General features: G+C 37.7%; 3 protein-coding genes across 3 annotated transcripts; 1 reads left to right on the forward strand and 2 right to left on the reverse strand.

Annotated features, from left to right (window-relative positions):
* Positions 1 to 224: 224 nt before the first annotated feature.
* LOC108604433 (esterase B1) lies at positions 225 to 2,908 on the forward strand. The gene is made up of 3 exons (XM_017993907.1): positions 225 to 371; positions 527 to 993; positions 1,395 to 2,908. Exons 1-3 carry the CDS (start codon positions 325 to 327, stop codon positions 2,573 to 2,575), a joined length of 1,695 nt encoding a protein of 564 aa, XP_017849396.1. The 5' UTR covers positions 225 to 324; the 3' UTR covers positions 2,576 to 2,908.
* A 2,459-nt stretch (positions 2,909 to 5,367) lies between these two features.
* LOC108601632 (esterase B1) lies at positions 5,368 to 7,462 on the reverse strand. Its single transcript, XM_017989531.1, has 5 exons — positions 7,403 to 7,462; positions 7,074 to 7,347; positions 6,868 to 7,018; positions 5,960 to 6,693; positions 5,368 to 5,892 (listed from the first exon to the last, which is right to left on the reverse strand). Exons 1-5 carry the CDS (start codon positions 7,411 to 7,413, stop codon positions 5,440 to 5,442), a joined length of 1,623 nt encoding a protein of 540 aa, XP_017845020.1. The 5' UTR covers positions 7,414 to 7,462; the 3' UTR covers positions 5,368 to 5,439.
* A 5,179-nt stretch (positions 7,463 to 12,641) lies between these two features.
* Positions 12,642 to 14,949, reverse strand: LOC108601651 (esterase B1). Its single transcript, XM_017989551.2, has 4 exons — positions 14,796 to 14,949; positions 14,415 to 14,688; positions 13,449 to 14,345; positions 12,642 to 13,383 (listed from the first exon to the last, which is right to left on the reverse strand). Exons 1-4 carry the CDS (start codon positions 14,801 to 14,803, stop codon positions 12,919 to 12,921), a joined length of 1,644 nt encoding a protein of 547 aa, XP_017845040.1. The 5' UTR covers positions 14,804 to 14,949; the 3' UTR covers positions 12,642 to 12,918.
* Positions 14,950 to 15,294: the final 345 nt, after the last annotated feature.

The raw sequence follows: 15,294 nt of genomic DNA on the forward strand, positions 1-15,294 counted from the left end.
TAGGACAAAAACAATGCAAATCTCTATGGCTTTATTATTATTTTTCATAAATTTGTCTTATTGAATTCTATTTAGTTATAATATATGTACGAAACAATATAAGATTGCTGTTGCTTATCTTTGGAGAACAATTGTGTTTTAGTGAGGTCACACTGTATACACAACTGAATTGGGTGCAAGTACGAGTACGACTACTCGTAGACTGTTCAGTTCTAGCAGAGCGATCAGTTGCAGCTTGTTAATTGCGAGTGACGGAAGTTAAAGTGTCGCGATCTTTTAAATAGAGCACGAATAGTTTTTAAACGCATAAAATCCATACTTACTATGGAAGTGCAAGTGGGTGTTGTGGATTTGCTCAAGCTGGGCAAAAAGTGGGTGACATCAGTTACAAACGACAGTAAATCATATCAATTGGCAAAATTGATCCGTTTTCATTAGTGCTAACGAAAGTTCAACGATAAGATTAAAGCAACTGATTTCTCATCTTATACATGCTCACATTCTCTCTTTTTATTTCTACTCTCAGGCTCATTGGGCACAAGATTGTTCAGTACAATCTAGCCACCAAACAGACGGCAGTGCTGGACACCCAGTATGGAAGTGTACGTGGCCTTCAACGCAAGACGCTCTACGATGAGGAGCTTTATTATTCATTCGAGGGCATACCTTTTGCTAAGCCACCGTTGGGTGAGCTCCGCTTTAGAGCACCTCAGCCACCGGAGCCGTGGAAGGGGATTCGAGACTGCACTTATCCTCGAGGCAAGCCAATGCAGAAACATTTTATATTCCACGTTGTTGAGGGCTCCGAGGACTGCCTTTATCTTAACGTATATGCGAAGAGCTTAAAGACGGAGAAACCGCTTCCCGTTATCGTTTGGATATTCGGCGGCGGCTTTCAAATTGGCGAAGCAACAAGAGACGTGTACAGTCCGGATTACTTTATGAAGCAAAACGTTATATTAGTCATACTCAACTACAGACTAGGACCCCTGGGTTAGTATATATATTTATAAAAAATATATATATAAATAATTGTTTCATCATGTGCCTATCAATATTACAAAAATAATTTTGCAAACTTTCATTTATAAGTTCTTCTGCCAATTGACAATTGGATAAAATCTTTCGAAATGTCGTTGAGTTAGTCTTGTCGAATCAATTCAAATGTTTGCTTTTGCGATTGTTGATTATCGCTTATCTTTATTACACAACTTGCCTGAAAGCACAGCCCTTTTGCATGTTATGTCAGCAATCCAAACATATTTATCTAAGCTTACGGCCATAAATATCCAAAGTATTAAGTGAAGAATTAAACTGAGAATAAATATCAACCATGTATTAAATAATAATTTGTATATTAATAATGTATTAAAAAAACTTTATTTCATTCGCAGGATTTCTAAGCCTCAGTGATCGCGACCTGGATGTTCCTGGCAATGCTGGCATTAAGGATCAAATCCTGGCTCTGCGATGGGTACACAGCAATATATCACACTTTAATGGCGACCCAAACAATATTACTTTGATGGGCTTAAGCGCGGGAGCCGCATCAGCTCAGATACTGATGAGCACCGAGAAAACGCGTGGTCTTTTTCACAAGATCATACTTATGTCTGGCTCCTCTTTGTGCAACTGGGCTAATGAACCCAACCACAAGTGGGCGCATCGCCTAGCCTGTCACTTGGGCTACACCGGCAGTGAGAATGAGAAGGAAGTGTTTCGCTATCTACAGCGTGCTTCAGCGCGGGACATAACCAACTATAATGGCATGGTAAAGAAGGAGGAGACACTTGATTACATATTGTTTCCTTTTGGCCCTGTCGTCGAGCCCTATGTTAGTGAAAGCTGTGTAGTGGGAAAGCCGCATGTCGAACTAATTTCGGAGTCCTGGTCCAATGAGCTTCCAGTGATCATTGGTGGCACCTCCTTCGAAGGGCTGTTTTCTTATCAACATGTCGTGCGTAATTCAGCACACATGCTAAGCGACTTTGAAGCATTAATTCCGCGCGAAGTGCGTCAATCATCCACAGCAGCAGAGCTCAAGGAGCATGTCAGGCGGCTTAAGATAGCCAGCTTCGATGACGCCACGCGAGGTCGTATGGAGTTTAAGGAGTGTCTGCATTTACTCTCTATAAAGCATTTCTGGCATGCGATGCATCGCACAGTGCTAGGCCGTCTGGCCTATGCGCCAACAACACCCACTTACCTGTATCGCTTTGACTTTGACTCGCCATCCTTTAATCACTATCGGATTTTGGTTTGTGGCCGACACGAGCGTGGCGTAAGTCATGCAGACGACCTTTTTTACATGTTCTACAGCATTCCGTCTTGTAAACTAGACAAGTCATCTGCCGAGTACCGCACTATCGAGCAAATGATTGGGATGTGGACAGCATTTGCCACCCAAGATAATCCTAATTGCACTTACATCGATAAAGTAATATGGGAGCCACTAGATCCCAAATCTCCTCTGAAGTGCCTCAATATTGGTTCCCGCCTGGAATTCATTGAACTACCCGAAACCAGGCAACTCAAACTCTGGGATAGTTTTTATAATAAGCTTAAGTTATTCTAAAACCTATTCCCGTGGATAAATGTGTCAGGTCAGGTCAGGTTACCAATAAGATGTGTTATTAATTTTTTCAATAAATAAATCCGTTATTAATTTTCATTGAGAGCTGATTGATGTAAAATTAGCTGCTAGCTGATTTAAACGGTAATTCATTTTTGAATCAATAATTACTTTAATAAAAAACTATTAGCACAAAGTACTAGTAGCGATAAATAAGCTATTAAATAACAACAAGTAAAACATGTTTCTAAATAAATCGAAATGATTTCGCCCCGTTTGCGCTTTTCCCCCATCTTCACAAATATAGGTAAAGTCCAAACGAAATAATTATTTCTGTTTTACATATTTACATATGTATATACATATTTGTTTTACATTTTTTTTTTGTTTTTGCTTTAGAATATTTCAAAAACAACACAACACACAAATTTTAGCAAATAAAATTATATTGTAAAAAATTCCAAAAGTATTTATCCGATCATTTTGAGATTTTATGCAGTGGTCAACAACATGACAAGCGTTATTGTGTTTTTTTGCAGATTTTTTCGTTAAATATATTCTTTAAATATTGTAGCTGTAAAATCGGTTTTTGCTATGTGCTGTGAGGGAGAGAGAGAAAAAATAAAGAAGTAAAAACATTTAGACGTACATGGCTATATCGACTCAGTTTGTCTTACTGATCAAGAATATATATACATACATTTACAAAGAAGAGGTTCTTTTCCATTTTTATACACTTTGACATTTTTGTAAAAAATGGAAAATGGTATTATGAAGTTGTGCAAATGTACGTAACAGGGAGAAGGAAGCGTGGCAGACCCCTCAAATATATATATACATTCCGTCTGTCTATACATTTCCGTCTGTCTGTAGTGTAACCAAATTTGGTATTTTATTTATTTTTTTTTCCTGCCCCTCCCCCAAAAATCGAAAAAATTATTCTAAGCAATTAAAACATATTGGTTATGCCTCACTTTAATGCGTCAACTTGGTTTATATTGTACAAATGTCAAAGTATATAATTTTGGCCCTGTAAACTTTTCCATACACTTTTCATACATTACAGCAAACACACGCACGCACTCACAAACTCATACATACAACAGCTTCCGTGTCACATATTTGGTTTCGCGTCAGCAGAGCCGCAGCCGCGGTTGCGTCCAAATGGTGCATCACTAAGTGCACCCCGAAGTACATACATACCAGTATATTATTATATTATTATTTACAATATACAATATATAAATCGAAATGGCTTTTCCATTTTTTATACGAATTTCAAAGTCTATGAAAAAGCAATTAACAGAGTGTAAAAATGTACTTTCATACATACATAAATTCGTACTTTTATATTATTGCAAATATCTATATGTACGAGATCTGTTCAGAAAGTATCGAGATTTTTAAATTTTCACGGGCTACGTGTATTTGATTTTTAAATGTTGGTTTTCATTTTTAACAGCTGCTCTGTTTCGACGTACTTTTTTTATTTTTTTAATTTACATTTTGAATGAAAATCAAAATTTACTACGCTGACGCATTCCGAATGTTCATTGTTGGACAAATGTGACAAATTTTTTTAAATCATCCTCGTTCAAAGTAATCGAGGAAAAGGAAATCACTTTTCTTCTCTTAAGTATAATAATATTTATTTATATATATATATATATATATTTTATTTATTTACAACAATAATTTATAAATTTTACAGCGATATTCGCAGAATGCTTATACATCTTGTGATTGTTTGAAGAGCTTTCAAAAAATCGTTTAAAATCAAATAAATGTATCAAATGGTAAAACAATTTTTTTATACACTCAATTTGTAAAAAAGGGTATCATGAAGTTGTGCAAATGTATGTAACAGGGAGATGGAGGTGTGGTCAACCCTATAAAGTATTTATACTCTTGATCAGCAAGACAATCTGAGGCGATATGGCCATGTCCGTCCGTCCGCCTGTATAAATGTGCGACTGTTTTTCAGAGCAACCAAATTTTGTATATACTAGGTGCTCCTATACCCAAACCCAAATGCTTTTATTTTTTTTTTCTTTTCTTATTTCCTCCCCCTCCCTCGCAAATCGCCAAAAACGGATTACATCTTCAATATTAAGCAATTACAAAATATTTAAAAATGTGAAATAAATCACAACGATCGAAAAAATAGCTTAGGAATTATTATATTTCCCATACATTACATTACGCAGGCGGCAGCGTCGCTGCTGACGCTACAGCGAAAACGAGCTGTGATGCTCCGATGCTTTAATAAAAGTGTATGTAAAAGTTGGTTGCACCCAACTTAAAATTATCCACTTGTTTATCTTTCATTAAAATTAAATCACATTAGCCCGGTCGTCTACTGGGAGCCAGTATACAATTGGTATTTACGATTGCTTCCTAATGTTCTTTCAGGCGAGTCGACACTTTTTAAGACTCTTTTGGGCGTCTATTGCATGGCTTTTTACTTTCGCTAAATACGAGCCATTAACAATAACATACAATGAAGGATAAAACTGTAACACGGATTCAATGTTCCCACTAACTATGATAATGGAAACCGAAATCAAACTGATCGCAGTTAACTCTAAAAGTGGCTAACAAAATCTAAAAAAAAAAATAAAGTCAGGGAAACATTCCAGTCAATAAGGGAAGAAGCTCGAGAATTTTAGGATACCACACCCACGCCATGGGTTAACAACAATAGCTTTAGAATTATATGCTTTTCAATTTTCCATATGGATAGTAGCACGGTATTGCAGTATTAATTTAATAAAATACAAGTTTAGTATTGTCTTTTTATTGATTTAAACTTAGGGAAATTTAAATAATTTACCCAAATTATACTGTGTAGTTCTTATACTCTACAATTAGAAAAGATCTTCTGCCTTATACAAACTATCCCAAACGAGCAACTTTTCATACTCAGGTAAATCAATAATCGTTACCTCATTACTTATGTTTAGAACACGCTGTGGTTCTTGATACTTAGCTGGTTGCCAATCTAAATGTCCAATTTCAGAACAATTGGGATTGGAATTTGCAGCAAAAGCTGTCCAAATGCCCACCATTCGTTGAATGGTGCGGTATTCATCGGATACACTTTCAAGCTTCCAAGATTGTAAGTTACGGAAACAGTAGCTCAACTCATCTGCATGGGCTACTCCTGTCTTGATATCATCCCCACAGAATTTTTGACGATAAAAGTTGAAATTGGGTGAGTCGAAATCAAAGCGATAATAGTATGTCGGAGATTTTGAATAGGCCAAACGTGCGTTCAATGTTCGGTGGAAGCCATGCCAAAATATCTTATAAGAATAGTACTAAAAAGACAAGGGAACTGCAAATTAGAAATCAATTGAATACAACAACAAATAACTATTTACTTACATCCATAAAAATCAATATCAACTCAGAACTCGGAGTGGCGTCTCCAAAGTACAGTTTAATCAACTTTTTGGCACAATTTAGATTTTGCTCTTCTGTATTAACAACACGAACATCGTATGGGGTAAAGCGATGAAGATCTTGCAGCAAGGAATCCATTGATGTTGGATTGGCTTTTAGACCAGGATACATAAAAAGCCCTTCGAAGGAAACACCGCCCAACATTACAGGTATCTCATTGCTCCAAGCAGTACGGGCCATCTGTAATGGGTCTTCGGGCACCACACAGTCTTCACTTTCATACGGCTCCACAGTTGGTCCAAATGGAAATAGCATGCCATTGCGCCGATCCTCAGGAGTAATTAAGCTATGATTTATCAGCTTATGTGATGGCAAATTGCGCAAGTGGTCCAACACGTAACTATCGACATTTTCTCCTGTATACCCATGATGCTTGGCTAGGCGGAAAGCAAAGTCCGCCGGAGGGGTATTGGACCAATAGTTATGCAGTGTTCCCGACATGGGTATTGCCTTGTGAAAAAGACCACGTGTCTTTTCCGTACACATCATGTAGTGGGTAGAACAACCACCTGCACTCTCTCCGAAGACCGTAATATTGTTAGCATCACCATTAAAGTGGGATATATATTGCTTAATCCATTTAAGTGCCAAAACCTGATCTTTAAGTCCAGCATTTCCAGGCACGTTTAAACTGGGATCCTTTAAGCTAAGGAAACCTGAGAAGATAAAAATTACTTGCTTTATTGTATGGTAAAAAGATACGAGTGATTAATGAAAAATGTTAACAAAAAGATTAGAATAATCAGCATTTTATACCCAAGCTATCAACACGATAATTAAGCGTAATCTAAAGATAAAGATAAGATAAGATAATAATCAGCATTTCATACCCAAGCAATCAACACGATAATTAAGCGTAACCAAAACGATATTTTTGCTCATAAAGTAGTCCGGACCGTAAGCTTCTCGTGTCGCCCCTCCAATGGTAAAAGCTCCTCCGTATATATAGACCATAACTGGTAGTGGTTGCTCTGATTTAATCTAATTGTAATTTTAATTAGCTAGTAAAATTAAACAATAATTTCTGCCATTTTACCTTCTTGGCGTACACATTTAGATAGAGACAGTCTTCGCTGCCCTCGATAATACCCGTTAGCAGACCCTTTTGTACCGGCTTGGAAGCACAGCTTGTGCAATCCAAGACCCCAGTCCACGGGTCGGCCGGCTGCGGAGCCTTGAAGCGTAGCTCACCTATTGGAGGCTTACCGTATGGCAAGCACTCGAAGCTAAAATAATCATCGTCATAGAGGGTGCTGCACTTGGACCCCTTAATACGGCCCAGTGGCAAGGTTATTTCACAAGTTTCCAAGCTAAAAATGTTACATATGAATATAGTACATTTTTAATATCAGTTCTGATAAGCACCTTTCCGACATGACCAGCGTCTGTTTCTATCAACTGTTAATCGTAAACTGACGCGTTAACATTTTCAGTTCGGCTAAAATTTATTCTCGAGAGAGCGTACGAGAGAAAAATGTATACAAATTGTATAAAAACAAGAGCAAGCTATTAATATGAGAGAGTTACTTATTATTTCGCTGTGAGAGATTTGGTAAGCAAAATAATCGGTAAGCTTCAAATATAACTACTATCAAAGGCATACGAGTTTGACGGTATCAAATTAAAGTGAAATATACTCTCTATAATTTTCTTATATTTTCAGCACCCAAAACACGTTAATGATCTTAAACTGTTTTTTAATGGAACCGGATTTTTAACAAATTTTGGTGCTTCAAATTTAGTTTTATACTTTGTGCCTATCTTGGAGCCTTGCATTTTATTTCAATTATCAAAAGAGAATCGGACGAACAAGAGATGAATAAAGTAATTTAGTTGTGTAAGGGTCATCCAATTCTTTAGCCTATCGTTTGATAAAGCCAAGAGCTTGAATTGCCTTACCAGACAGTTCGAGTAACATGCTTGTCAAACTTTAGCTTACTATCAAGGAGAATACATAAGTCATTTACTTCTGATAATCTATTGAGAGGCAACTGATCAATGTGGTAGTTGACTTTGTGAGGCGAGTGTCTATGGAAGGAGATAACTTTACATTTAGAACAGTTAAGTCTTAATAAATTATACGTACACCAATTGAAAAAGCGGTCAAGATCTGTGTGCAGTAAAGTACCACACATAACATGTCTCTAAACGATAGGCATATTTTTGCAATGGCACAATCAATGACATGTTTTTAATTATTGTGGCGAGGGAGTACACCTATAAGTTTTTTAAGTTCAGATGGGGCACTGGTGTCGGCCCAGCGAAGCAGGCTCCAGATCATTGTCAGCATATAATTTTTTCAATATTTCGTGATTGTTAAAAATTAGAATATCGAAACTCTTGGGTAGCAAAAGAAAAATAAAACTTAGGCACTGCACATCTATAAGCTTTACGCTTACCGCCCGTATACAAAAAAATTAAATTAAATTTTGTTTATTTAATTTTTATATGAACTGAATATTTTTTTTTTACTAATACTTATAATAATTTTTACGAAGACAAGGAGCTAAAGAAACAATAGTTGAAATTATTAGTAGTTTCTTATAATTTTAATTCCTTCGTGACTCGCTAAAAATTAAACTTCAAGTTAATTTTTGAATTCAAAATTGTCATTAATTCAACTACTACATTTTTCTAAGATTTGCTAGGTTGTACTAAGTTGTAATACTCTCGCTAAAGATAGTCTTAAGTACTTAAAAATACTGTCAATTCTAATCAAACTTTGATTGAAGACTATAGAATAACAAAGATGCTGCACGCCATATAATTCAACATTAGAATTGGTTTCGCACTTTAAGTAAAAGAAAGTAGAATTTACATAAAACTCTGTAATTTAAGAACGCTGTCTTTTTTAATATTTACTTTCGAATGAATAAGTGGCCTAGTTTTAGGATGGTTTATTAAATATAGAGCAGGGCAAAAATAATCAGCGCACTACCGATGGGTGCTAATGGCAGTAAAGAAAGCTTTTTCATTGCAGCAAATAATACATTATCTTTAGCAAATAATAATTGGGCTTGTTTTTTTGAGAAGTAACTGATGGACTGAAATGCAGATTTTTAGAGCAAGTACCTTAAAATTTTTAAGTTCTGTTTTAAATAAATTAACAAGAATAGATGCGGCTTTTCTGCGATATGCTCGTCAATTTATTAACGCGGCTTTAAAATCAGAATAGGCTTTAAAATTCCGCGATATGCTCGTCAATTTATTAACGCGGCTTTAAAATCAGAATAGGAGCCCACTGCCCCAAATACATTGCACCCAAACGCACTTCCCTCTGAGATAAAAATGGCAAACCATTACAAGCCTATGGAGCACCAACAAAATAACCTTGAGTCACTGTTCTCTAGCCTACAACAAAGTATTATGGAGTTCGTGTCCTTCATGCGGACAACTATGCAAGATTTAATGCGTAATCAGAATCTCTACATAAATGTTAGTTTCACATCAGTCCAAATAATCAATGGCTTCTCTACGCTATATCCATGTGGAATGCTAATGCATTTCCCAAACTGAACTTATCTCCCAATTCCTACCGACAACCATGACGTATGCTATTGTCAGAACAATCTGACGAACAAATATAACTTCAATTTTAAGAGGCTACACATTCTATGCAACCAACCATCCCGATGGCAAAGGTCACGGTGGAACATGTATCTGATCAAAAACCGTTATCAACAGCTCACCGATTTACAAGGAGCTCCAGAAAATTATTTACATGCCACAACAATAGAAATAAGCGGGTAGTGTAAAAACTTACTCTTGCCGCCCAAGTATATTGCCCCTTCGTATTCACATACACGGAAGGAGAGTCAATGTAGTTCCTTCGACCTCACTAGGACATTCATCGCAGGAGACCTACATGCAAGCACACACACGGGATCTCGCCCTTGTGACTCAAAGGAAAGCACTCCTATAAGCAATTATAAAGCCAGCACAAACTCGACCACATTTCCCCCGGTAGAACCAACATACTGGGCACAGACCCAATACTGCCTGACTTATAGATTCGCAATTACCAAATTTACTCGACTTGAATCAGTGCCGAAGTCTCTCAATCTCTATTCTGACCCCTCACCCGTCCTAATTAATTTAATCAGTCAACTCAGTAACTGATGATCCGCTTAGATTGACCTCACACAAAACCAAATGGTCTGCTATAGGAAATATCTAAGCTCACACATTACGCTAAATCCTGTACTCAACCGCTAAAAATATATCGACAGCTTAGCAAAACACTAGAGATCCAATCTTGTCACCGCACGCCGCATTGACCGCATCAGAAACCACAAGCCTTAATTTAAATGAGAGAACAAATCTGGCAAATCGAGCAACCTTCTAGAAAGCGACAGCCTCCGAGAGAATGCGCAGTCTCACAGGTCGCATATGCACGTCAAAGGTTAAAGGACGCCAACCGCAAGCTACCAAAGCTGTTAAAACAACAGAAGCAAATAGCAACATCGCTAATCAGCAAGCTATCCCTCTTACGAAAACTCAACTTTGGAGAAGCCAATCACTCTATGCCCCAACAGAACCATTAATGCCTATAGAAACCAATAGGCGGCGACGGCAGTGAATGAAGACAGAGCCAAACATTTGCAGGAACACTTGAAAATGTGTTTTCAGCCCAAATCTGCACCAATTCATTCCAATAACCACCATTAACAACTGTGCTCTCAGCTAACAAGAAGCCAATTGGATATCGCCCAACGAATGTGCAGTGTGCAACCTCGCGCACTCTCAATGCCTACAAGCATTAATCACTTCCGGGGATGGAAAAGTCAATAATAATATGATCCAGCCAGGCAAGATCACACAAAGATCATCGTCATACGCCCATAGCTACTTATGCCTGTCAAAACTTCTTTGAAAAGCTCTGCTGACATATCCTCTCTAAGAATCCTACCAGACTTCCATCACCCATCAATTTGCGGTTTCGTGAAAACACAGCGATCTATCGACGCGCAGAAGTTAATCGCATACTCTGAAATAGAAGCGCCTAATCGAAAATTCGAGCATACTATGCACTGCAACTATTTTAGATGCTATCCCAGCATTCGAATAAGCCGTCTGCCTGAAGCAACTACCGCATAACTACAGCAGCATAACGCTTCCATCAATAACTACCACACACCATTATACCTCTTTAGCTTCGTACTCTATTAATGACAGGAAATCTTGCTGTGATACAAATCTGCTAATGTCTAACGACTATGTGATCAAGAGCGGAGTCCACAGGCAGCTACTTGGACACACTAATGTCATTCACCTCAGCAGCTATTCAACAAGTAGACGGACTAACAACTCACCTGTGCTGCGATACAGCTAATTCCTCAGCCGATTTGTGCCACTATACAAAAGCGAGACAGTGCAAACTAGAAAAGATCTTCATTTTGTCGAGTAGAAGAAATCGGCTCTTGCTGGCAAATAATAAAGCAGAAAAGAGCAAACATGTTACGTTTCTACAGAGCAAAAATTGTCCACGTCAACTAACAATACGTACTCCCGCAGCAACAGTAACGTATTTGGGTACACCTCGACAGACGACTACATGGCGTAGACCCATCGAAGCCAACAGCAGAACGCAACTAAAACTAAAGCAATAGCCTTCATGGATTTCAAACGCTCGATCTCTCTCAGCCTTGAGTTATAGGCGCTTTACAATTCGTATTTAAACCCTGTGCTAGGTTACTCATGGAGACGCTGCATAGCAACATTGATATTGTACCAGAGAGGTCAGTCAAATCCAAAATCACCGGGGCACCGTGTACTTCGAAAACGAAAACATACAGAAGATCTAAAGATTCACCGTCAGAGATGTATGTAATGACACAGTAAAATATAAGCAGCTTCATTGCATAATCCGTGGCGGAGGGCTACAAGGCTGGAGAGCCGCTCCGTCCTGCGTTAATTCTTACCAACGAGCGATATAATTAGGAACGTGCAATCCTAAAACAGTTTAAAGAAACTGTTAGATATTGTTTAGTTATAAGATTTGTATACTTATTGAATTTAAGAGAAGATTCAATAAAAACCAGCAAAACTTAAAAAAAAAAAATTTATTAACTCCAAACAACATCCGATAGTCAGATTTTAAGCCCGCTGAATGCTACATTTTTGATTGTTTTATATTTTGTTATTGTTACTACATTAGTCATATTTATAATTCATTTTTGTTTAGAATCAGGTTTAGAAGGAGTGTGATTCCTTCAATTATAATATAAATATATATACATATATATATGTACAAACATGCTCCTCGCAATTTCAAACAACCCAAAAAAAATTTGAACCAAATCGGCCCAGCCGATTTATATATATATATATATATATATATATATATATAGATAGATAATAATGTAGATACATACATATATGCATACAAATGCATGTGTATGGCTACCTTTTTCAATGGCTTTGGCTCTAGGCGAGTTTAGGTAGCTCAAAAATAGATTAAATCAAATAGTTTGTTGGTTCAGCTACTGCTTATGTAAACGGCTTAGCAATACTTGGCTTGCAGATTGTCAACTTATAAAGGTTTTTTGTATATTAATACGTAATTTAACAGGTGCTCAATACTAAGCATCATATGTATATATTTTTATATTTATTAAACAAACGTGTGATAAGTCGGATACAGTACGAACGGCTGGGACAACAACAATAAATATAATTAAAGATGAAGACTTGACTGCAGAAGGCAGTGGAAAATCTATTTTCGGCCTAGAGCCGCGACTTATAATTACATATTTTTGTTTTATATTTTACGAGCGATATTTTTCAATCACTGCATAAGTAATAGCAAACAAGTTGGTGTCCATTCCCCCTAATATACATACATATACTTTGATGCACTTATAATTTTATGGAATTTTGTATCACTTTGTCTTAGATTTATAAATGCTATCCCAGACTTTTAGCTTATAAAGTTCTGGTAATTCAATAATCTTCAAATCCGCAGAAATATTTAAACATTTATAATGTTTTGTATTTTTAGACAGTGGAGCCCAATTGGTGCCTTTGGGCAAGACAGCTTCGACACTCGCACAGTTGGGATTCGAACTAGCGGCGAATGTGGTCAATATGTCCATCATACGCTCGATTGTCTGAAATTCGGCTGTGTGCTTGTCCAGCTTCCAGGCAAAGTCACCATACCAAATGTAAGAGTGATCGTCCACATGTGCTACACCACGAAGTTTATCCCCACAGTATTTCAGACGCTGATGGTTGAACGTGGAAGAATCAAAGTCAAAGCGGTAAAGAAACGTGGGTGCCGATGATACACGTAGACGGGACTGAATTGTCCTCAATATGGGATGCCAGAAGACCTTATAGCTGGCATACTGAAAAAAAAAAACAAACCAATAGACAAATGAAAATGCGCATTTTAACTAACAGCAAAACTAACCTCGCAGTAAGCCAAAACATTATCTTCTGTCAGTTCCAATGATTTTTCTCCAAAGTGCGTAAACTGCAAGCGTTTTCCCAGTGAGCGAGCTAAGGTCAGAGGGAGTGAACGCTTTAGATCTAGAGGCAAAAGATGCTCCGGTTGACCTTTGAGAGCGGTTAACAAATAAGGTGCCAAATGTACGCGACCATACATAAGCAAGCCCTCAAAAGAAGTGCCGCTCATGAGCACTGGTATACGATTACCCCATGCGGTAGCTAACAATTCACTGGGATGTTTCGGTAGCACGTTGCTCTCTGTGGCATATGGCTCTACGACAGGTCCAAATTGAAAGACACAATCGTCCAAGTTTTCAGATTCACTCAGCAAATACGGCTCTACAAGACGATCGCCCGGCATGCTTTGCAAAAATTCCAGAACCTTTGTGTCGGATGCTTGGTCGACGTTTTTCATACCCAGCTTAGTGGCAAGGCGTTGTGGCAGGTCGGACACATGACATAGCGCCCAGGAGCACAGCACATTACCCGACTGTAAAATTGCCTTGTGAAATAGTCCATCAGCGCGCGGATTCATCATTAAATAGTGCACTGAGGCGGCGCCAGCGCTCTCCCCAAAGGCGGTTATATTGCTTGGATCTGCGTTAAATTTAGCAGCATTCTCCTTTATCCACTCCAGCGCCATCAGTTGATCTTTCAAGCCAGCATTGCCGGGCGCACCCGCAGCTGGATCTCTAAGGCTAAGAAATCCCAGTGGTCCCACACGATAAGAAACTGTTGCCACAACAACATCCTGCATCATAAAGTAGTCGGGACTATGCAGGTCACGTGTGGGATCGCCCTTCTCAAAACCACCACCAAAATAAAAGACAATTAATGGCAAGGGCTTATCGCTTTGAAACTGTTGAGTGAAAATAATAATCATTTGCACAAAAAGAAATATAATTCAAATAGATTATGCATTACTCACAGTTTTTACGTAAATATTGAGGTAGAGACAATTTTCAACACCCTGAAGCTGATGTACATATTGATTAAACTGCAGAGGCTTTTCACCCTTTTCCCGGCAGTTGAGTGGCATTTTCCAATTCTCCACGGGCTGTGGTGCCATAAAACGCAAAGGTCCCAGCGGCGGACGTGCGTAGGGAATTCTCTCAAAGCTGATGTACTCATCGCTGTATATACTCGTGCAAAGCTTGCCCAGAATAGGTCCACTTTTTGTTTGCAATGTATAGGTGTCGTTGCTACATACGCATATAATGTACATTAATACATCGTCATAAAAAGTACTATACATACACATACATATATATGTATATATGCATGCAGAGCTTAGTCACTTGCAACTCACCTTGCCATGATTCAAATACGTAATGAGTTCTCTCTATATCGCTTGTGTGTTTTTATCTGAACAAATTCAACAAGTTAAGCAGGGCAAATGCCAATTCAAAAACAAGGCAGTATTCACACATACTCAAACACATTTTAATGTGTGTAAAAAATACTGTATATGTACTTAAAAATATAACACAGCTGATTTTGCATTTGCTGCTTTGTTTTCTGTTTGTCGAATGATAACGCTCTCTTGCATTTTATTTTTGCGTCGCTCTTCGAACTTTTATTAGCACTGCTCAAAATATCGCTACTCTCAGTGCACTGATACTATCTGTCTCTTTCACTCACGATGTGCTTCTAAAAGTAATGATGAAGCTTGTAGTCTTTCCAGGGCTGCAAAAATTAAACATTTTCTTGACACTGATTACAATTAAAATTTTGTAGCTTTTAATTTAGTTTTAGGTTGTTACATACTCATTATAAATTTACCCTTTATTTTAATTACATGGAAGATT

This window comes from Drosophila busckii, chromosome 3R (assembly GCF_011750605.1).
Source record: "Drosophila busckii strain San Diego stock center, stock number 13000-0081.31 chromosome 3R, ASM1175060v1, whole genome shotgun sequence".
Taxonomy (NCBI): domain Eukaryota; kingdom Metazoa; phylum Arthropoda; class Insecta; order Diptera; family Drosophilidae; genus Drosophila; species Drosophila busckii.